We start from the raw sequence: 23,307 nt of genomic DNA, 5'->3' as shown, positions 1-23,307 counted from the left end.
AATAAGTTACCAAATAATTCAATAAGATGTTTTAAGTAAAATGCTACAAGTTTTATATGTACTGTACAATAATATAGATAATATAATATAATTAATAATATTCTATAAAAATATATAATTAACACTTTAAAATAATTAACATATTTTTATATTTTAAAATCATTTGATAACACGGACATTTATTTAAATCAAATTTAAAATACTTCATGCATTTTAAAAACATAAAAATTAAAATACAAAATATAATTTATAATAATACAAAATACATAAGAATAGAGCTGATTGAAAAAATCCAATCAAATGAAAATACATAAATTATAATCATTCAAAGTACACATCAAATTCATTTAAAACAAAATATATAAATAAGAATCTAATAATCAAATAATATAAAGGGATAACGTATAAAAAAATAAAATAATGACCAATTCAGAATGAGATAACTGAAGAAAAAAACTGAATCCATGGAGCATTTAGTTAGTTCACTGACCTCCCTTTTTTCCAATTCTTGAATTAACATTTCTAATTGTCCTTGGAATCTCTCTCTCTCTATAGAAAAATTCTTGGCTTCTTCCTGAGCCTTTTGTAATTGTTTCTTTACTTGCTGTGCTTCTTTAACCATTTTTTCAGTTTCTAGTTTCTGTTTTTCTAATTCTTTTTGCAATTTCTCAACTTCTTTTTCTAGTTTATCTTTTCCATTTTTATCAGCTGCTTTTGCCTTATGCTGTGCTTTTAATTGTTTATTTTGTTCTTTTACTTTTTGAACTTCTGCCTTTGATTCTTCTAAATGTCGTTGAAGGCTATTAAGTTCTTCCATGGATTTACTCAATTCAGTTCTTAGAACTTCATTTTCAACTTCGGTTTTTTGAAGTTGGTCTTCCATACTCTTTAGAACTTTATTCATTTGCTCTAATTCCTTTTGTGAACGATTTAATTCTTCTTGAGATGTTTCTTGAACTTCGTGTGTTTTTTTAATATTAGTATGCATATTTTCTAATTCTTCCTGATAAATCTGTAATTCTTGTTTTAGTTTATCTCTTTCTTCATTTGTTTTTGATAATTCTTTTTGGCTACTTTCTAATTGTTTCTTTAGCTTTTTAATTTCTCCATTTAATTTTTCTTGGCTAGACTTAGCAGATTTAGTATCCTCTTGACTCTTTGCAATATATGTTTCAGCATCTTCCAAATCTTGTTTCAGTTTTTCAACTTCCATATGTAAGCGACTATTATCAGATAGAGTTCTCTGTAATTCTGCTTCAGATTTACTCAGAAGCTGTTTGACTCTGTCAATTTCTCCTGTTATTCTTTGAACATCATCAGCTGCTTGTTGATTATTTGACTGAATATTATTTAATTGAGAATGAGCTTCTGCAAGTGAAGTTTGCAAATTAGTTACTTCTGCTAATAAAGTTCCTCTTTCCTCCTGTAATTTTTTCAATTCTGCTTGATTTGTTTCTAGTTTTTGTTTCAATTTTTCTAGTTCTTTAGTTGTTCGATCCATTTCTTTTTTATGTTTCTCTTCTACTTTAGCATGCTTCTTTGCTTTTGTTTGGAATGTTTCTAATTCTTTACCAAGAATATCTATTTCTTCTTTTTGTTGATTATTTAATTTATTAAGTTGTTGTAAATCATTTTTAGTAGATTCATATTTTTCTTTAAATGTTTCTAATTCAACATGCAATCTTTCTACTTCTGCAGCATGTTTACGTAACACTTCTATATCTTCTTGTTGCTGCATTTTGCTTTCGAGAATATTCTGTAATTCTAATTTGGTTGATTCATAATGCTCTTTCACACTTGTCAATTCTTTCTTCAATTTATCAGCCTCAGAACTTTTAACTTTTAAATTATCTAATTCAGACTGTTGTTGATGTTTTATTTCCAGTAAATTTTGAAAATCAATTTTAATAGATTGATATTCATTATTTAAATGTTCTAATTCCTTGTGTAATTTACTCACTTCTGATTTATGCTTTTCAACTTCAATTTTATATTTCCTTAAGTTTTCTATTTCAGATTCTTGCTTATCCCTTGTGTCAAGTACATGCTCTAAATCTGATTTAACTGAATTGTACTCTAGTGTTAAATCTGATAATTTTTTCCTGAGTTTTTCCATTTCATCCTTATGTTGCTTAACCTCTGTTTTATTATTCTTCAAACTTTCAATTTCTAATTGTTGCATTTGTTTTAGATCTAATAAACTTTGAAGTTCAGATTGAGTAGTATTATATTTCTCTGTTATACCATTCAATTCAGCTCGTAATTTTTGAATTTCTGATTTATGTTTTTCAACTTCAGTTTTACTTTCTTTTAAGTTTTCTATTTCAGACTGTTGTTGATGTTTAACATCCAGTAAATGTTGAAGATCTTCCTTGGTACTTTTATATTCTTCTGTAATTCTCTGAAGTTCAGCACGTAGTTTTTGTGTTTCTTCTTTATGTTTTTGTATTTCACTTTTGTTCTCTCTAAGAGATTCAAGTTCTGCTTGCTGCCTATGTTTAGATTCAAGTAAATGTTGCAGATCATCTCTGGTAGATTTATATTCTTCTTGAATATGTTTTAATTCATTACGAAGTTTTTCAACTTCATCTTTATGTTTTTTTAAGTCCTCAATCTCAAGTTGTTGTTTTTCTTTAATATCTAAAACATTTTGCAATTCTATCTTGGTGTTTTCATATTTATCTCTTATTTTTTCAATTTCAATATTTAATCTTTCAACTTCAGCTGCATGTCTTTTATGTTCTTCTTGCGTAATTCCTTTTTCAGAATATAGCTTATCTAATTCATTTTGTAAAGAAGCAATTTCAGAGGCCATTTTTTCTTTCAAACCTGTCAATCTTTCTATTTCTAATTGAGATTTATTATACTTATCTTGAATTTTTTCAATATCAATTTTAATCCTATCAATTTCAATTTGTGACTTTTCTTGAAGAGTTTGATATTTGCTTGCTTGAATCTGATATCTTTCCAATTCCGACTGCAGATTTTCTTTCTCAGTTTGAAACCTATCCTTTTCTACTTGTGTCCTGCGTAATTCTGATTGGGATTTATCTAACTTTTCATAAATTTTTTCAAGGTCTGAATGCATTCTAGTTAACTCTTCTTGATTTTTTTCTTCATTCGTACGTGTTTTTCCAATTTGTGCTTGGGTTCTATCCAATTCTATTGATAATCGATCTACTTCTGCTTGAAATCCTTCTCTCTCAGACTGTAGTTTTCTAAGCTCTATTTGAGTCTTCTCATGCCTACTTCTCAAAACTTCAAGTTCCATCTGACAGCGTTCTAACTCAGTTTTTAATTTTTCTTCTGATTCTTTACTTTTAGAAAGTTGTACACTAGTACGTGTATAAAGTTCTTGAATTCCTTCATAATTATCTATAGACTTCCTATGTTCTTCTTTTGTTTTATTTGTTATTAATTGAGATTTTTCTAACTCAACAGTAACACGATCAACTTCTGCTTGTGCTTGATCTAATTTCATTTGTAGCCTTGTAATTTCTGATTGTGATCTATCAATTTTTTCTAATAATTTTTCATGTTCTACCCGAGATAATTCTTTATCTTCTTGTGACTTTAATAACTGACTTTGCAGTTTTTCTTGTTTTTCTTTTAGTAATTTCAACTCTGTTTGAGAGGAATCTCTGTCAGCATGGAACTTATCTAATTGACTCTGTATTTTTTCCCATCTGTCCTTAATAACTTCAAACTCTGCTTGAGCATTTTCTTTTTCTTTTAGTGCTTTATTTAACTGTGCCTGTAGTAAATCAATTCGTTCTTGCATTTTTTCCATATCAGAATGAGAACTATCTTTTTCTTTTTGAATTCTATGAAGTTGTAATTGTATTCTATCATATTTCTCTTGAATTTTATCAACTTCATATTGGGTAGTATCTTTCTCTTTCTGTAATTTTAAAATCTGACTTTGTGCCTGACTAATTTGTGTTTGGAAACTTTCAACATCCCCTTGAGCTCTTTCTCGTTCTGACTGCATTCTTCGAATTTCAGCATTAGCTTTGTCTAGTTTTTCTTGTATTCTATCTGACTCAATCTGAGCATTGTCCAATGATGTTTGAGTTTTCTCCTGCAATGTTTGACTCTTGATTAGAGCTGTCTGAAGACGTTCCACTTCATTTTTAAGCTTTTCAGATTCGGAAATTGCTGAATCTCTCTCAGACTGTGCTCTTGCAGCTGCTGCCTGTACACGATCATATTCTTCTTGAAGACCTTCTTTCTCTGCTTGCGAATTTTCTAATTTTGCTTTCAGTCGATAAATTTCACCTTGAGATCTTTCAACTTTTTCCTGTAATTGTTCTAATTCTCCACGTGAACGATCTTGTTCTGCCTGATTCATGCGTAATTCAGCTTGTGCTCGTCTTAATTCTGACTGTACTCTTTCTAATCTTTCTTGAAGACGTTCTACTTCTTCAGATTGATACAAGTGGCTTTTACCTAAAGAGCTTTGAGACCTATCTAAATCAGATTTTAATCTATCAACTTGTTCTTTTAATCTTTCATTCTCTAAAGATAAACGAGAATTTTCACTTCTGTCCCTTTCCCATTCATTTTGTATTTTATACGTTTCACTTTGTAATTTTTCTAGCTCTGCTCTAACCTGACCTAATTCTGATTGAGAATTTTCTAATTTCACCTCCATTCGATCCTTCTCTCCTGCTGATTTTTCCAATCTCATCTGCAACTTTTCCATTTCACTTTCGAGGGCGTGCATCTTCATCTTGTATTCGGCAATTTCTCTTTCATGCAGATCTCTTTCTTCATTTCGTTCTTGTTCTGCACGATCTCTTTGATCTCTTAATTGGGATATCTGCTTCTCTTTGTCACTGATTGCCTCTTCCAAGCTGGAGAGCGCACCCTCGGAGGATGAGTGATGGGCTTGCATAGCACTCAAGCGAGCTCTTGCCATATCAACTTGATTGTCTTTTTCTTTCAATAAATCTTCCATATTTTCAATCTAAAATCAAAAAAGTTAATTTTAAATTATAATTTATGATAATAAAATTTTATGAAAAGTTTCTTACATTCAATATTTTTTACATTAATAAGCAATTAAAATTAATATTGCTTATTAATGTAAAAATATCATTGAATGTTAAAAGTACATAACCAAATAAGTTTAATATAATAAAAACTAAAGAGCATTAAGAATACATTTATGTTTTTTTTTAAATAAAAATTAATAATTATTAAATGATAAACTATGTGCATTATTAAAAAATGATTAAAACAAACAAGAAACAATCTTCCTTACTTCTTCCCAGCAATAATTTTTATTACAATGTTTTCAGCCTCATTTAGGGATCTGCTTCAGGCTTTAAACTACATCAAACAGAAAACTGAGTGTTCCAAACTGTAATGTTCTATTGTTTAAAATGGTGCTTTTTTTTACAAACAAACAAAAAATTAAACAGAATTCAAAACAAAAATAAAAATTTTACAAGGAAATAAATGAAATTAAGTAAAACATATGTTACAAAACATGACTAAAACAAATAATATTGTGCATTTGATTAATAAAGTATGCATACTTTATTACATCAAATGCTCACTAACACATTGAGCAAGGGCTGTAACAAATCTTTTTTTTTTATTAAATTATAATAGTGTTCTTTTAATCTTTGAGTTAATGATCTATTTGTAAAACCAATATATGTTAATCTTCTGTTAAATCTATTGTCCACCACAGGGCTCTGCTAATGTTTATACAGTCAAACCTGTTTTTATGCAGTCTTTTTTTGTGCGATTTTTTATTTGTGCGGTATAGTTGGCGACTAGTCTCGTGCAATTTGTCATGTCTCACGTTGACTTATTATACCTAAATAAACTTATTATAGCATAAATGCACTTATTATAGTAATATTATTGCATGAATATGCAAAAAATGAAATAATTTATTTTTTAAGTCAACAAAACACCACCTGGACAAAAATATGTAAAACAGACGATAGACGAGACGATGCAGTCAAGTGCTGACATCTGTTGTCAATAAATTCTATTTCGTACGGTTTTGAGTTATTTTCTATGTGAGACTTTTTTTATGCGGTCCCTATTGACCGCATAAAAAAAATATTTTTTAAATTGTGTTGCGAAAACTATTTTTTATAGCCACTCGTGAAGTTTCGTGCGATTTTTTTAATGCGTTTTTTTTATGCGGTCCCTATCCACCACATAAAAACAGGTTTGACTGTATTATCCTTGCTATTTGTCAGTAATCAGGATGTCACCATCGTGAGATGAGGCCAAAATTATAAGAAGGGTATATGATGACCAGAAGTTAAGAACTCTACAAATACTTGAAATTTTCTGTGCTAAAATCAAAAGGGAATTTATTACTAATAAAGAAAATGAGACATTGTCGACATTGTCCCTAGCCTGGCAGTTGCTAATTGACAACCCCCCTTTAGTCAGACAGTATCAACAGTTATACTTAAAGCAGCTGATTGAATAAGTATGCATACTTTATTACATCAAATGCACAATATTATTTGTTTTAGTCATGTTTGGTAGCATATCTGTTTTACTTAATTTCATTTATTTTCGTTTTTGAATTCTGTTTAATTTCTTGTCTGCTTTTTAATATTTAAAAATTAAGCATCATTTTAAACAAAGTCCAATCAACAAAACCTTTAATATCCAATAATGAAAAACTTAATGAATGTTAAAGGTTTTGTTTTTGTGTTTTATAGTTCATTCCAGTTATTGAGAAGAAGGAAATTTGATTAATTTAAATATTAGAACATTACAGTTTGGAACACTCAGTTTTCTGTTTGATGCAGTTTAAAGCCTGAAGTAGGTCTCTAAATAAGGCTGAAAACGTTTGTGTTGTAATAAAAATTATTACTGGAAAGAAGTGAGAAAGATAATATCTTGTTTGTTATAAGGATGTTCCAGCTTCTGAGGAATCTTTACTTAAAAGATTAGCGAGATCAAGGCCAAAGTTTTAAACACGAAAACGTCTATGTTGGACATTCAGTGCTTTCCTGTAAGCCTAGAAGTTTGACAATGGCGTTTGGAATGTCGAGCATGATTCCACTGACTTTCCAAACACTATTGTCAAACTTCTAGGCTTACAGGAAAGCGGCGCTGAATGCCTGACATACACGTTTTCGTGTTTAAAACTTTGGCCTCAACCTCGCTATTATTAATATATAAACTACTAAACACATATTAAACTTTTATTTTGTTTTTTATTTATTGCTATAGTATTTTGAAACATTAAATTTTTTACTTATATATTTGTGAAAATTAAATAGAGTAGAGTCCTGATTATCCAAGATAATGTGGACTAATGGTACTTGAGATGATCAAGAATTTAGATAACAACAAATGATTGGTAAATTATTAAATAAACTGCATTTGGCTGCATTAATAGCATGCAAGATACAGGAATCCCCACTAATAAGTACATTGTTAGTGCAAACTCCTTGTTAGGGTGAACTGATTTTTTGCTCCCTGGCTGGCATTAAGAAACTTTCTTGACACCCCCTTAATTTGAAATCCCTAGTAACTCATAGTGCAAAGTGAAAATTGCAATTACAGCATTCTATTGACCACAATAATATGAAGAATGGAAATAAAAAAATTCACCCAAAAACTTCTTTGGCTCCTTAACTCTCTGTAATGCTGCTTCACAGCCAAGCCTCTTAACACCTGATTTTTCAGTAAGATTGCCCAAGATTACATGCAAAGAGGACAGGGAAAGTGTGTGTCAAGAACTGAAACTGCAAGCATGAAATTGTTCACATATGTGCTAACTATTTGCATTTTAGGCAAAAGTTCATCTTTTCTACCTCTGTTTGCCCTGTAGTCCTTCCTCCATAAATATTTCAAGTGTTTTTAATAATTTCCATGACTGTTTTTCTTTTAATGTTCCTCAGTTTTAAATGAGAACTATACTTCCCATCATACTTAAAAACTACACTATCATCCAGTCAGTGGTATTGACAGGCAGGATGCATGATACTGTGGTGTCATGAAGTGATATGATAAAGGAATATGCTGAACAACAAACTGAGGAGATGGGGGTTGATTTCAAGGTGTCCAACAACTGGCTTTATTGCTTTCAGAATTGAAACATGATAGTTTTGCTAACAATCTATAGGGAAGAAAATGCACTTGACATGGAAAAAGCAAAAACATAGCTAGAACATTTCAAGTCCATTGCCAGAGAATATTCATCAAGCAGTTTCTTTAACTGTGATGAGACAAGACTTTTCTTTAACTGCAAGCCAAACAGAACTTGCCATTTCAAAGGGAAAAACTTGCCACGGAGAAAAGAAATCAAAACAGAGAGTGGCCATTTTGCTGACTTGCAATGCAGATGGAAGTGAAAAGTCAACGCTGCTTGTTTTTGGCAAGTATGATAAACTATGCTGTTTGAATCATGTTTCACACTTCCCCTGCAAGTACATAGCTAGTAAAAACAAGTGGATGACTGCTGTGATCTTTTGTGTGTGGTTGCTGTGCTAGAGAGGAAAATGTGTCAACTGAAGCTAAAGATCTTGGTTTTTCATGGTTGTTGCCCTCATCACGTAGATAAAAGACTGAATTTTGTCAAGGTTGTAGCTGTTGGATTGCAGCACTATTTTGAGTTTCAAGACTGCTAAATACAAGCAACTGGTACTAAAAAGGTGTGAAAAAAATTAAGAAGTGGACTATCTTGGATTGCATAAGTTATGTTGTGGTGGCATGAGATTTGGTAGCACTCCAAGTGATAGCAAAGTGCTTTAAAAAAGTGTTCCTGTTGAAGTGGAAGAAAAAATGCTGCTGAAGAGGAAATGTGCATTGAAGAATCTGAAGAAGCATTCTAAGAATGGAAAAAACTCTGCTCTTGTGAAAACACCTTTGAATAATTCTCCACTTATGTCTGCATTAATCAGTTTGTTGCAAAAAGTGATGATACTGCTGTGGAAGGAGGTGCCAGAGGAACCTGCAATGAATTTGGAAAAGAAGATTCCAATGAAGGAGAAAAGGTGGCTCTCCCTTCATGCTCTCAAGCCATGGCAGCAGTTGGAACACTCAATGCCATTTTTTCTGATGAGAACATGGATTATAATCTCACTAAGTCATTTAATTACATCTGTAATTATGTAAGTGGTAGTTATAAATGTGAGAAGAAACATACTACCATTGATAATTTCTTTACAAAACTGTAGGCCAAACAGAATAAGAATACCATAATGTAATTTTAATTGTTGACTTGGACTGTACATCAGACAATTTATTCTCAGATATTAAACAGAAAAGCCAATCAGTAAAAATGCTCTTAATTTTTATTCTGAATACTATAATATGAGTATAATTAATTTTCTTATTTCAGATCTACAATGGAAAAGGAATGGAGTTTTAAATGCAATACTCTTGTAATGAGAACTTTGTTAATGAAAACTCAGTTTTACTTGTTCTCCTTCTGATTTGCATTAATGGGGGATTCCTGTATATTGAACTCCATTTTTAGGTTAAACTTACTTATTAAACCTAATAACTTTTAAATTATACAATAATACCTTTTAATTTTATTTACAATTGTCATTTATTAAAGCAAATATAAATTTATAATTACAATTAAAATGTCTTTAATCCTTTATAAATTCATATTCTCATAAGAATTTGCTAAGTAAATTACTGTATTATGTTCTCTCATCTTTGTTGACAAAATACACCTGAATAACTCACTTCAGATAATGCAAAATCTCATTTAAACATGTCTTGATTAATTGGGATTCTACTGTATAACATATATCAATCCAAAAATTGACACTTAAAAAAGTAAAAAAAAATCATTCTAACTAAACTTGCATAATGCAAGTTTAATTAAAATTTAGAAATGATTTACTAAAAACTTAAATACAGTATTTACATTATCAATTTATTTATAAACTTTGGTTTGATTACTAAAAGACTACATTGATCATTTTACATACAAGAAACATGACATTAATTTCCTAATTAATTAAAATTCCTAGCTTTATATTTACATTGTAGATTTGCAAATCTATTGATTATTTAGTTTATTATGTTATTTTACATTATATGAAAAGCATAAGTTTCAAATTTCTAAACCATAGACTAGAATTTTTATTTTTCTTAGAATTTCATATACAGTACTCTCTCTCCCACATCTAGCCTGCTCATTTCTGGACTGATCAAAGGCAACAAAAAATTTTTTAAAATATTGCACTTTTTCATACTGGGGTGTACAGTACATTATATTTTTTTATTTTTTTAAATTAAGGTTGCATTGAAGTTTATATAAGAGCATAATGCATCAAACACTGCTGATTTGATAATGAAGAGGCATTGGCATCTGTATCAGCTTGTCAGTGAATTGAGAAGAGCAAAACAAACAACATAATACTTTCAAAATTAATTGTAATTGTCAAAAATAAGCCTTGAAATCAAAATAAAGATTTTTAGACATACATTAGGCACAAATGTTGCAATCTTATTTAAAAATTATCACACTCCCTTTCCGGAATTTTCTTACATCCAGATCACTCTTGCCCACATTAGTTCAGATATGGGAGAGTCTACTGTATTACTAAATTTCATATAAAATTTAGATAAGATTTTATATATATATACTGTATTTGATATATTTTCATAACATAATAAATAATAAAAAATTTAACCTTTCTTTGCAAAACATTAATTTTTCTATCCTTGATATCCATATGGTCTCTCAGTTCCTGTATTTCCTGAGTAAGACGATTTCTATCTTGAGAGGAAGTCATTGTTTGTTGTTGTTTTTTCTCAATTAATTTATTTTTTTCCTCTAATCGTTGTCTCAGTTCTTCCACCTATTTTAACCACAAAAATATTATTATTAATAAATTGGTTTTTATACAAGTTATTTGTTTTATGTGTACAAAGACAATTTAAAAAAAAAATGTATTTGATTAAAATAAAAATAATACTTGCATCAGCTTGTAACATATTATAATGTTCTTCCTTTGCACATAGTGATTCTTTTAATACTGCTATATGCCTCTGATAATCATGATGCTGTTCTTCTAATGTTTTCATCTTTGCTCCCATTGCCAAAATTTCTTGATCTCTTTTATTCAATTCCATTCTTAGTTCATCCATCTGAAAAACTTTTGTGCATTAACTTTCCATAAAATCAATGATATATTTATTAGTCCAAGACAAGTATTTTTCTAATATATATATTTTTTTGTTTAATTTGCAATTATAATTTTAAATTAATGTGTGTATGTATATATATATATATATAATAACTTTATATAAAATTACAAGTTTAAACAATACAATTTTTTAAATTAATTTTTTTAAATGAAAATATGTCAAACTTTTGTCTTTTTAAAAATTTTTTCTTGTCAATTATAAAAACAAATACAATAATCAGAGAGACAGAAGTGTTTATAGAGAAAATAAAAAGACAGTGTGTCTCTAGCACAAAATTCAAGAAAAATATGGCAATTTTAAATTATTTTACAAACAAACATACTACACCTTTAATGTATCCAGTAGGAAGTCTTCATTAGCTTAAAAACGTTTTTGGCTGTGTTAATCAGCCTTTGTCAGTTAAACAAATACCAAAAACGAACAAAATTTAAAACTACAAAAAACGGCGTCTGCGCATTGACAGGTCTAAGCTCCATTTTCCGTGTCAAAACGTAATGTTATTCGACAAATGACTTCCAGGCCGTTGATAGGCCGTCCGCATCTCGGTGGTTGATGCAAAGCGTAGATAAGTGTGCTTTATGTATTTCCATTTTTTCCAAGTATTTGATAGCCTGCCTGGATCAAGTGGCTCTTACGATGGAGGCCTTATCCCAATGCACCGTTATATCTTGTTGTCTAGCAAAGGTCGCTAGGACCGTGCTGTCACTGCCACTGTTTATCGAGTATTTATGCTCTTTTATCCTCTGTTTCAGGTTACGTAATGTGGCACCTACATACACAATGTCGGTGTTAAAACAATGATCTTTTATAGGTATAGAATATACCCCTGTTAACTCACTCGAGCGATCTCTCCTCTTGTCATTTCTCAGTAGTCGGTAAATCGTTGGATTGCGTTTGTAAATTACGCGCAAGCTCTTCTCTCTGGCCACATTTTTGACAACCTTATTAAGAAAGGGCATATAGCTCAACACAACCGCTTTCCGTGAATCCCCATCATTGCACTGCCGACTGTTCTTCTGCAATTTAGTTATTAGGCGATCAACGACACTTCTTTGGTAACCATGCTGTGCAGCCACCCTTCGTATGTAGGCCAACTCCTTTAAAGTGTCTTGAATACTTGAGCAGTGGGTGTAAGCTCGTCTGATCCAGGAACGAAACGCCGCCACTTAATTAGATAGTTGAAAAAACAGAAACCCATGAGTGACCAGAAATGTTAGTAGTATACAAAAGGAGGCAAAACTTAAACTTGTAACTTTAAAATCAATTTGCCAACCCTGTTAAAAAAACAATAGGGATCAATAAAAACCAATAAAAATTTCTGTTGTATATATACATCATGACCCAGGGCTGGTTTTGGACTGTTAACTGCCTGCATGCTTCTGATATTTTACCACCCCTATCAATACTGGTCACAAGTAAATTCATAATCTAACTCAACCCTTGGTAGCCTACTGGTATTTTTATGACAGTTTCATATAGTTGGCAGGGGTAAAAAAATCCATAAAAATATTTGATATATATTTATTTTAAATTCATTCAAATTAAGCTGCCCCGTAGATAACAGGTACTTTTGGTCAAAGTTATATTTTAGCACCATCACAAAATAGAATTTACAAATTAAAATGAAATTAAAGAAATTTTTCTTATTTAGTATATAAATACAATATATATGTATGTGTATATAAAAATTAATTTAATAAATTTAAATATGAATATTTTATAATGTTCATGTGAATCTTTTTAAATTACCTTTTGGTTGCATTAACAATTAAAACAATGGTATAAGTATGGAAATAAAAGCCCATTCACAATGAAAATTAAGCATAAACATGAAACCCTGTACTGTACCTATGTTATTTAATGCAACAATTTGCAATGAGTTACATAAGCATAACCTTAAAAGTTTACAAACTCCAAGTTTTTATGCTTTTTATGTGATTTAAAACAAGAAACAATTGTAGTGGTTATGGAATTCTCACTGACGAATTTTTCTCTGGTTCAATGGGTTCAATGGATGAATCCACCATCATCTGTTGCTTGCACTTTTTAAGTTTTCTGATGCAAAACACATAAATGTATGCTTTGAAGTTATTTATATTCATAAACTGCACAGCTATACCATCAGTTGTCATGCAAACATCAACCTACTTCATCACAGACCACTATATTAAAATTATATCAAATTATATTTGAATTTTATTTTTTAATGTACACTATTGGCCACCTGTGTGCATGCATGGACTGCACACCAATCAGATCTGGCCCTATCACGACATGTAGTGAGAATTGTAAGTTCAAGTTCCACCTCGGGCCAATTCTTTCTTCCAGAACCTTCTACATTAAACCAACAAAATTCATACCTAAATGCTAATTCCAGCAGTAAATGAACAAGTAACATTAATGCTTGAACATTTTCGGCCATCTTTCAGAGGTCTTGTCAGGAAAAATGCACAAAACAGAAAAAACAGCTCTATCTTTTGAAAAGTTTTAGCTTTCGAACATAGCTGTTTTAAAATTTAACCACATTTATTTTACCGCAAACCCACGTACATTCCAACTTCTAATATACACACCATAGGATATCTAGAGAAATTAGAAATCTATAAAGTGCACAAAAAATCATCTTGCATCAACCATAGGGATGCAGACAATTTGTCTACAGCATGGCAATCCATTTATGAAAATTAATTTTATTGGACGATATTTACTCATTTGTTGTTATTTTATTTTTTATTAATATATTTCTGTGAATATTTATTTGATTAATCTCAACTATTTATTTATATATCTATCTTAGATCTCTTATTATCGTTTTTAAAAGTTAAAATTTTTGTATTAGTGTCCTGTTCTATCGTAACTGATGAAGATCAGTAAAACTGACCAAAAACGTTTTTATTTTATTAAATTTGTTAAAGGATGTTTTAAAGGTGTATTTTTTTTATCTATTTTTATGCAGTTTGTGCAAAATATATAGTCATAGTTTTAACTAGATTAAGATGTTAGAACTAAGTAATTTTATTTGCGATTCAGAAGATACAGATTTATGATAATTGTCGTGACTATATCTCTTTGTGTCAGTTCCTTGAATTGTTTATCAAAATTCTTATTTTGTTAATGAAATTCTCTGTAAATGTTCTTGAGAATCTGTGGACTGTACAGGAGTTGGAATCCAAAAGAACCATGTTCAATTGCAAAATAAAGATAATTTCTTTGTACAATATATCTTTGTGTGCCTGCATTTTGCTACAAACATCATAATAGGGACTAAATCTGGAATAATTAAAAACTGGTTCTGTCATTAAGAATTGCAAGAGCCATTGAATGATTATAATGATGAAATACAAGAAAGATTAATATCTCTGCCAGAAGCTGTGACTAACCAATCATTATTTGGTCAAGGATTTCAAAAGTGCTGATGCAAACCTGCAAAAGATCAGTGTCACACTAATAGATTTGTAGGTTTTAAAAAGAAAGTTTGTTGTGGATCTAAATGCCATTCTAGTTTATCTTGCATTATTAAATAATATATCTATTGGATATGTTTAATATTTTGTAACTGTTGAAGAAATTTAATGATTTTAAAGTGTTTTCTCATTTTTATAATTTAATTTTGCACTGTTTAATATGTCAAATTACCTATATTTATTTATATCATAATTTTACAAAAGTAATTCTAAATTATAACAAAGTACCTAAACATTAAGAGTACTTAATAACAATACACATTTTTAAAGATTTTAAATACCTAATGAACAGTTAAGTTTATTAGTTATTATAAATAATTTTATTATTTCCTAAAAGCAAGAAGTAATTAAAATATTGTACTTTTTATTTATAATTTCCAAGTTCATAATAAATAAGTTTGATTATATAATATAATTTTTGCATTTCCTAACATTTTTGTCCTCTAGTGCATAATTCACATTTTAGTAAAGAGGCTGAGATTGCCACTGCTTTACAGTACAGTTAAACATAGCCAGCCACATTGTAAAACATGATGAATGACAATCTGGATGAATGTTAGTTAGCTTTATTATAAAACAGCAACATTTAATCAATTGGCTCAATGCTTTGTAAAGTGACCAAATTAATAAAATTAAATACATAACAGCTGGGAAAGTAAAATGTCAAAAACATTTGTGATTACACAAAATCATCAATTTTTAGAAAAGAATTGCCTTATTCTCTGTTGTTACACATTGAAAACACATGAAAATAGTGATTCTTTTATAATATATGATTTAATAAAAATATTCTTTATAATGTAAAATATCATTAAATATAATCAGCTAATCATTTGGCTTTAATTAAATATAATTCAATAGAAAGAATAATCACAAAAAAAAACAATAATAATAATAATCACAAATAATTTTCTGTAATACATCATTATATAATTAACATATTAACTAAATTCTAAAATATATCATCCTAAATGTTGGCTAATGAGATGAATTTATTAGAGTACATTTTTTATATTAATATCAAATACCGTGTTTTCTTGATTCTAATGCACATTTTTCTTTTGACTTTTCTGGTCTCAAAAACTGAAGTGCACATTAGAATCATACACAAAGTTGACTTATTGTAGCCTTGTTCTTATTGTTTGCTCTTCATTCTGCTTGGCAAATCACATGTTTTATGATGTCTGTATAGACATGGTACATGTCCCTCCCACTACTTTGGTTTTAATTTTGGTTTGTAATGGTTTGGTGGTCTTTTGAATTATAGCAATCATGTGAATGATGTCCTCCTATCTCCTATAAAGCTGTGTTTAAGCAGAGCCTACTATGCTGAAAAATATTTCTACAGCAGGTATGTTAGTGTGATATTATGTATCTTGTAGATTTCATGCTTGTGCATACCCATATGAAATCTTTTTGTTAAAATATTGATTGTATGTTAATTTTGACTGTGATTTTGTATTGGTCTGCAGATCTTTTGTATTGTATAATGGGGTCATAAATGTATATATTTAAAATACATTTGAAAATGTAGACATTATGAAGCTCTGTAAACATGAAAATAAAATTATTTTCAAAAAATGCATTAACTTTTTGCAGCTGTGTTTTCAACATAGGCCATGAATTACATTTGCAAGCTAACTTTTTCAGGTTTTGACATCTCAAAAATTGGGCACTCATTAGAATTAAGAAAACACAGTATATTTTTATGCATTATAGTAAATTAGTTAATTTTTTATTGATTACTTCAGTCCAACATAATAATCATTGTATGAATTTGAATTATATTAATATGAGAACTGTTAAATAACATATATCTTTCAGAGATCGAAATTTCTATCAAAATGATTTAATTAGATTGTAACAACTAAATCTTTTAAATGGATTCATATTCTCTATTACCAATTTTCTTTTAACATGATTTATATTAATATTGTTTAGTTGATATTGCTATAACATAAAAATAATTTCAAAGTTTTTCAAAATATTTGATAATTATATCAAAATTAATTGTCACTATTGAAAATTTAAAAAATTTAATTATTATTTCTTAATTATATAAAACAGTCATACTTTAGAAATTTGCCATAAATTTCATGATTTATTATGAAATGTAAAATAAATCATTATCTTGGGTGTTTTTTTTATTCTCTTTGAGACAGTTTCTGAGAGTTTTAATCAAGTGACTGATATGGGTCAAATGACTACATGAGACACAAGATTGTTCTCAGAAAAAAAAAACTTCTAGACTCACAACAACATGACCACCTTCAAACATGTTGCACCACAGAGGCTGTTATTTCTGCTTCTCAAAAATTTCTCAAGAGATCAGAAATGTCACCATTATCTTCAAGTAAATAAGAAAACAGCACAACAGAGATCTCAGAGATTCAAAAAAGAATTAAAAAATGCTTTTGTTATCTCAGATATCTCAGAAAGATTAAAAATGCACTCCATTACTCATTAATTTCTTAATTAAATTCAAATTTCAAATGCATATAAAAGATATAACAAACTGCTTTTTCTCATAAATAATTAATTAAGAATAAATATTTACATTCCTCATAAGTTACTAAAAGTATCAAATAATTAGGTTTAATAAGACTGTACAGTAGGCAATAGTATAAAATCCCAGTATAAACAATGGTTTTATATATATACTAGCTGACCCGGCCACGCGTTGTTGTGGCTCAAAATGTATCTATTATAAATGTGTAACACTTCCCCCGTGGGGGGAATTTCAAAAAATCCCTTTTTAGTGTATATTCTGTTGACGTCACCTATTAAAACGCAATTAAAAACGCAAAAAACCTCATGTAAAATAGTATAAATAGAAGCCGAGTTCTTCACAGTAAGCCTTAATCCTGTCCCTTTCCCCGCTGGGGAATGTCGAAAAATCCCTTTTTAGTGTATATTCTGTTGACATCACCTATTAAAACGCAATTAAAAACGCAAAAAACCGCATGTAAAATAGTATAAATAGAAGCCGAGTTCTTCACAGTAAGCCTTAATCCTGTCCCTTTCCCCGCTGGGGAATGTCGAAAAATCCCTTTTTAGTGTATATTCTGTTGACGTCACCTATTAAAACGCAATTAAAAACGCAAAAAACCGCATGTAAAATAGTATAAATAGAAGCCGAGTTCTTCACAGTAAGCCTTAATCCTGTCCCTTTCCCCGCTGGGGAATGTCGAAAAATCCCTTTTTAGTGTATATTCTGTTGACGTCACCTATTAAAACGCAATTAAAAACGCAAAAAACCGCATGTAAAATAGTATAAATAGAAGCCGAGTTCTTCACAGTAAGCCTTAATCCTGTCCCTTTCCCCGCTGGGGAATGTCGAAAAATCCCCTTTTAGTGTATATTCTGTTGACGTCACCTATTAAAACGCAAAAAACCGCATGTAAAATAGTATAAATAGAAGCCGAGTTCTTCACGGTAAGCCTTAATCCCGTCCATCTCCCCCCGTAGGGAGAATTTCGACATGTATATTATATAAAAACACGTGCATATTCGAATGCAACGTTGTGTCAAAATTTCAAAGGAATCTGTAGGAACAAACAAACGTTGTATTTTATTTATATAGATAGGTAGAAAATGATCTGCTTAGGTCCATTCTCACAGAAAAGCATAATGCCTCACAGAAAAGCAAACTTAGGTCGTCTGAAGTTAGCGCCATCTGTTGGACATAAAATCCTTAATCCATATATAAATATATTATTGAAAGAGGGGAAATGGAGATCTTCACATATGCCACAAACCTTTGCGGGAATGTATTAAACAACTTCCCAAAGTTTCATGGCAATCGGATAAATGGTGTGGTAATGCATGAAGGACAAACACACACACACACACACACACACACAGACATACATTCGTTTTTATATATATAGATGACTGTTAGAGAGTAAATTTAACCATAAATAGAAAAATAGATGTTAAAAATTAAAAATAGAAAATTTTAATGTAGAGGAATATCTAGGAAATATATAATTTGTCAACAAAATTTTTAAGACCATTTAAATCATAAAAAACTTTTAATATGCAGTCCATTTTATTACATCTTCAAATGCTTTCGGTCAGTTGATTGACCTTCTTCAGGAAAGAATCAAACAATTCCAATTTTTACAAAATGATATCTATTTTGGAACATTTTTAACTTTTAAACTTTATTAATGTCTAGTGCACAAGTCATGTAATAAAATATACTGCATATTAAAAGTTTTTTATGATTTGATTGTTATAAGTGCAGTTAGAGAAGAGTTTAAGACCATTTGTTATTGTATCAGAAATATTTCATAAACACATGTTTCAATTTGCAGAGTTTTAGAGAATGATGCACATTATAGTAGATTTAATAAACTTACAGATTAAATAAGATTTTTCTGTTGTTGTGTAATTACAGGTAGGCCTCCTACAACGTGGTAGATATGTTCTTTGAAAATACCACGTTGTGGGAAATCGCGTTACAGGAGACACCAACTTAATACAAAAACTGGGATTCAGTTTTAAAAAGAGAAAAACTGCCTTTTATGGTGTAACATTTTCATCATTTTTTAAATTTATGTACATAAAAAGCTTAAATAAAATTCAACATCATATAAAAACTAAAAAGATTATGATTTCAAGTCAAAATCAAAAAGAAATACACTCAAACCTGTTTTTGTGCGGTCGATTTTTGTGCGATTTTTTATTTGTGCAGTTTGTTTTGTGTGATTTTTTGTGTGCGGTATATGAATTTCAATCAAATTGGTATACTGCACAAAAATAATTGCACAAAACACATTGCACGTATAAAAAATCGCACAAAAAAGACCGCACAAAAACAGGTTTGAGTGTATAATGTTATGCTCAAATTCAGTCCTCATCGTCACTTATTATAGTTGTTCGAGAATGTTTGACTGGCGTTATTTCAAGATCTGAGCTTGTTCCATCAAGTTTCACTGCACTTATGTGATCCGTTGGGATTTTTCTGTTATGTGAAAGATAATTCATTTCTAAATACCCTAAACCGCGTTGTAAAAGTACCGCGATGTATGAAAATTTCCGCATTTTTCCAACCGCGTTGGAGCGAAAACGCCTTGTAAAGATACCGCGTTGTAGGAGGCCTACCTGTACTTCTTTATCAGCAGAAGAATTATATATTAATAGAAAGTTTCGTGTAGTTTAGGATTAATTAATGTTTTATAAATGTGCTTGCGCTTGTGTTCTGAAGAAAAAATTTGTTATAATCCATAAATAATAAAAAATGACTTAATAAAGATTTCTTTTAATGCACGCATTAATTAATAACAATTCAAATATAAAAAAATCTGCCCATTTACTTGAAAATTTAAATATAAAAAAATTGAAATTTGGTTTCATTAACTATAATTTTTAAATTAAATATAAAAATTCAGATAGCTTCAATTAAATCTTCCAATCAAATTAACTTTATTTGATTCTGTAAAATGTATTTTTGGCAAATATTATATTGATAGTTGATATATAAAATTTTTATGTTGCCAGAAACAGAGCTCACCTGCTTTTTATTTTGCTTATCAATGGATTCCCAAGATTGATTGTGATCTGGTATTAGTGACTGGTTGCTAAATCTTTCATTATTTCTAAAACAGAGAACTTCTTTTTCTAACATATCTATTTCACTTTCTAGAGTTGATATTCTGGCATCCTAATTTTTATTATATAAATATGTATGTAAAGATAAATTAAAACACAACAAAACAAAATTAAAATAATTATGATAAGGAAGTCGATTAAATTAATTAACTAAATATACTTAATAAAAATTCATCAAATAAATAGCATATTTCAGATAATTTATAGTTAGGGCTGTGCTAAACCAAAATTTCGATACTGATAGTAAGATTCCTTTGATATATTGGTTTTCAACACAGCACTATTTATAGTATGTGAACTATAATAATTTAATGTTTATATGTTATGTTTAATTTATACAATTTATATTTGATTTAATCTTAATATATTTTGTTTTAAAAACATCTTAAATAGCAATCATAATATTTTATAGGATGACTTTCCATTATATAAAATTCAATTTCATAAAAAACTAAGACAGTTTTGATAAAAATACTGAGAATATAAAAATAGTAGCATTAAGTAGAAAAAGAATGAAATTATAGAAGCAAAACTGTTGGATTTTCTAATTCAATATTAGATATCTTATAACTGTATAGAATACAGATTTAAGTTTTGTGTCAAAATGAATACTTTTCATTAAAAGTCAATTAAATTATTAAATATTAGAATACATATAATGCCAAATCATGGCAGAATTTATATGGGCATTGTTCAATATCTTTTATTGATTTATAGTCATTATTTTAGTTTTTAATTTATTTTAATTTCAAATGTATATAATTAAATGCTAAACTTTCAAATGCTTTTGTAATATCCAGTTTGATTCCAAAATCTGTAAAATCTAATGATGAAATAATTATAATGACAATAAATGATCATTAAAGTTGCATTACAGCAATCTTCTTAAGCCTATTTTTTGAACAATAAAATTACTTGTTCTAATTTTTCAAACAATCCAGCAGATTTATAAAATTCTGTAAATTTTAATTAACAAAGAGTAAAAACTTTAACTTTTTATGATTTAACACGAGGAAGAAGCATAGAAATCAATGGAAAACTACTATGCTTTATTACTAACATAACAACCCCCCTAGTAAGAAGAGCACAAGTAGAAATAGAGAAAATAACAACATTAGGGTTGAAACAATTTCCAACTGCAACATCTTGCCCAGTAGGGGAAAGAAGGGGCTCCCCCAGATCCTCAGTCTGCAAACCCCCCACAGAAACTTTTGACAATTGAAATGTGAGGACTTTAAGGAAGGCTGGAAAACTAGAAAATTTGAAGAATGAGATGAAAATAAATAAATTAGACATAGCAGGACTAAGTTATGTGAGATGGGAAGATTCTGGAGAATTAGTGACTGACAATATCAAGCTTTACTTTTCAGGTAGAAGGAAAGCAATGAATAGAGTGGGGATAGCATTGAAAAGAGAATTTGCATCCTGAGTAATTAAAGTTGATTACATAAATGATAATGGTCAGAATCCAAGTGGAATCAAAAGATCTGGTACTCACTCAAGGATATATGCCTATCAGCTCTCACTCAGATGAAGAGATAGAAAAAGTATATGAACAGTTGGAAGAAATTATGGAAAAGGAAGAAAGAAACACCTGCTTATTGTTATTAGGAGTTTGAAACACTGTGGTGGGAAACACAAGAGAGGAAAATATTGTAGAAAGGCATGGATTGGGATGCAGGAACAGGAGAGGAGAAAGGTTGATTGAATTCTGCAAAGAACATAGTATGGTTTCAAATGCACAAGAGAAGATTACATACATGGAAAGATCCTGGGGACAATAACAGATATCAAATAGACTATATACTAATTAAAGAGAGATACAGGAACTCTATTAAGGATGTAAGCACCTATCCAGGTGCAGACAGACTCAGATCACAACCCCTTACTCGCAAAAGTCAAAATAAGGTTCAAGAAGATCACAAAGAGGCGAAAGATAAGTGAGAAATGGGATTTAAAAAATTTGAAAAAAAATAGTGAAATATTTAGATTAGTATCTGAACAAAAATTCAAAGAAATAGATGAAGAGGATGCTGAAGGACCAAATGAATTGTGGATATCAATGAAGGAAAAGATTTGTGCCACAGCAAAGGAACGGGTAGGAAAGAGAAAAAGTCAAAGAACTTGTAAACCTTGGATTATGGAGGAAATGGTGAATAAAATGAATGAAAGAAGAAGGTGGAAGAAGGTGAATGCTAAAGAAGTAAGATGAAAATACAGAGAACTAAACAATAAGCTAAGAAGGGTGATCGAGCAAACCAAAAAAGAGTGGCTTGAAAGAGAATGAGATGAAATTGAAAGTCTGGAGAGGTCAAAAAGATTTGAACTAATGTATGATAAAGTACTCTCTAGTTCAGAAGAGCTAAGAGAGTAATTATTTGTGACAAAAATGGAGAGATTATAACTAAGGATAAGATTTTGCACAGGTGGCACAAATACATAAGTGATCTGTACAGAGCAGAAAATAATGCAGAACTGAATGTAGAAGAAGAAAGTGATGTTGATAAAGATGAAGAAACTCAAATCTTGATGGAAGAGTTATGAGTACAGTAGAAGGATTAAGAAACAGAAAATCAGAAGGTATTGATAACATCCCTATAGAATTCATTAAAAATATTGGCAAAAATGGAATTAATAAAATTGCCAGGTTTTGCAACGTGATCTATGATACAGGCATGTGGCCCAACAACTTTCTCAGGAATATTTTAATTTCCATTCCAAAGAAAGATAAAACAACCAAATATGAAAATTATTAATGCTCCAAATGGGGGAGGTCATGTACCTATTAGACCTCCCCTATTAGGAACTTAAATCCTTTTAGACTCATGCTAAATTTATTGTTTTAAGTATATTTAAGTAAAACTTTTTTATCACATTAATTATATAATAATTCTAGATATTACATTAATATTGTGTATTTTCTTACATAATTGATACAATGTTCTTTAAAAAATTGATTATTATTCTTTGTTTCCAGTAGTGTAACCAGAAGGAGGCCTTAGGCCTTCTGAAAAATGAAATAAGTATAGGAAAAAGATTTGGATGTGACAAATGCATTTATACA

At 29.7% G+C, this 23,307-nt stretch overlaps 1 protein-coding gene across 3 annotated transcripts in view; it reads right to left on the bottom strand.

The window, feature by feature from the left end:
* Positions 1–23,307, bottom strand: part of LOC136979073 (trichohyalin-like) — a 192,192-nt gene that overhangs the window by 47,874 nt on the left and 121,011 nt on the right. For 2 of the 3 annotated variants that reach the window (XM_067274976.1, XM_067274974.1), the window contains exons 6-9: positions 20,146–20,295; positions 10,936–11,103; positions 10,647–10,814; positions 491–4,969 (exon numbers count right to left, since the gene is read on the bottom strand). In XM_067274976.1, coding sequence (XP_067131077.1) covers positions 491–4,969; positions 10,647–10,814; positions 10,936–11,103; positions 20,146–20,295 — 4,965 coding nt within the window. The remainder of the gene's footprint in view (positions 1–490; positions 4,970–10,646; positions 10,815–10,935; positions 11,104–20,145; positions 20,296–23,307) is intronic. The other variant, XM_067274975.1, reaches the window with a different exon arrangement.

Source organism: Centruroides vittatus, unplaced genomic scaffold, assembly GCF_030686945.1.
Source record: "Centruroides vittatus isolate TY-2023 unplaced genomic scaffold, ASM3068694v2 contig_577, whole genome shotgun sequence".
Taxonomy (NCBI): domain Eukaryota; kingdom Metazoa; phylum Arthropoda; class Arachnida; order Scorpiones; family Buthidae; genus Centruroides; species Centruroides vittatus.
Note: the sequence above shows the minus strand (reverse complement) of the source record. Positions and strands in the feature narration are given on the sequence as shown.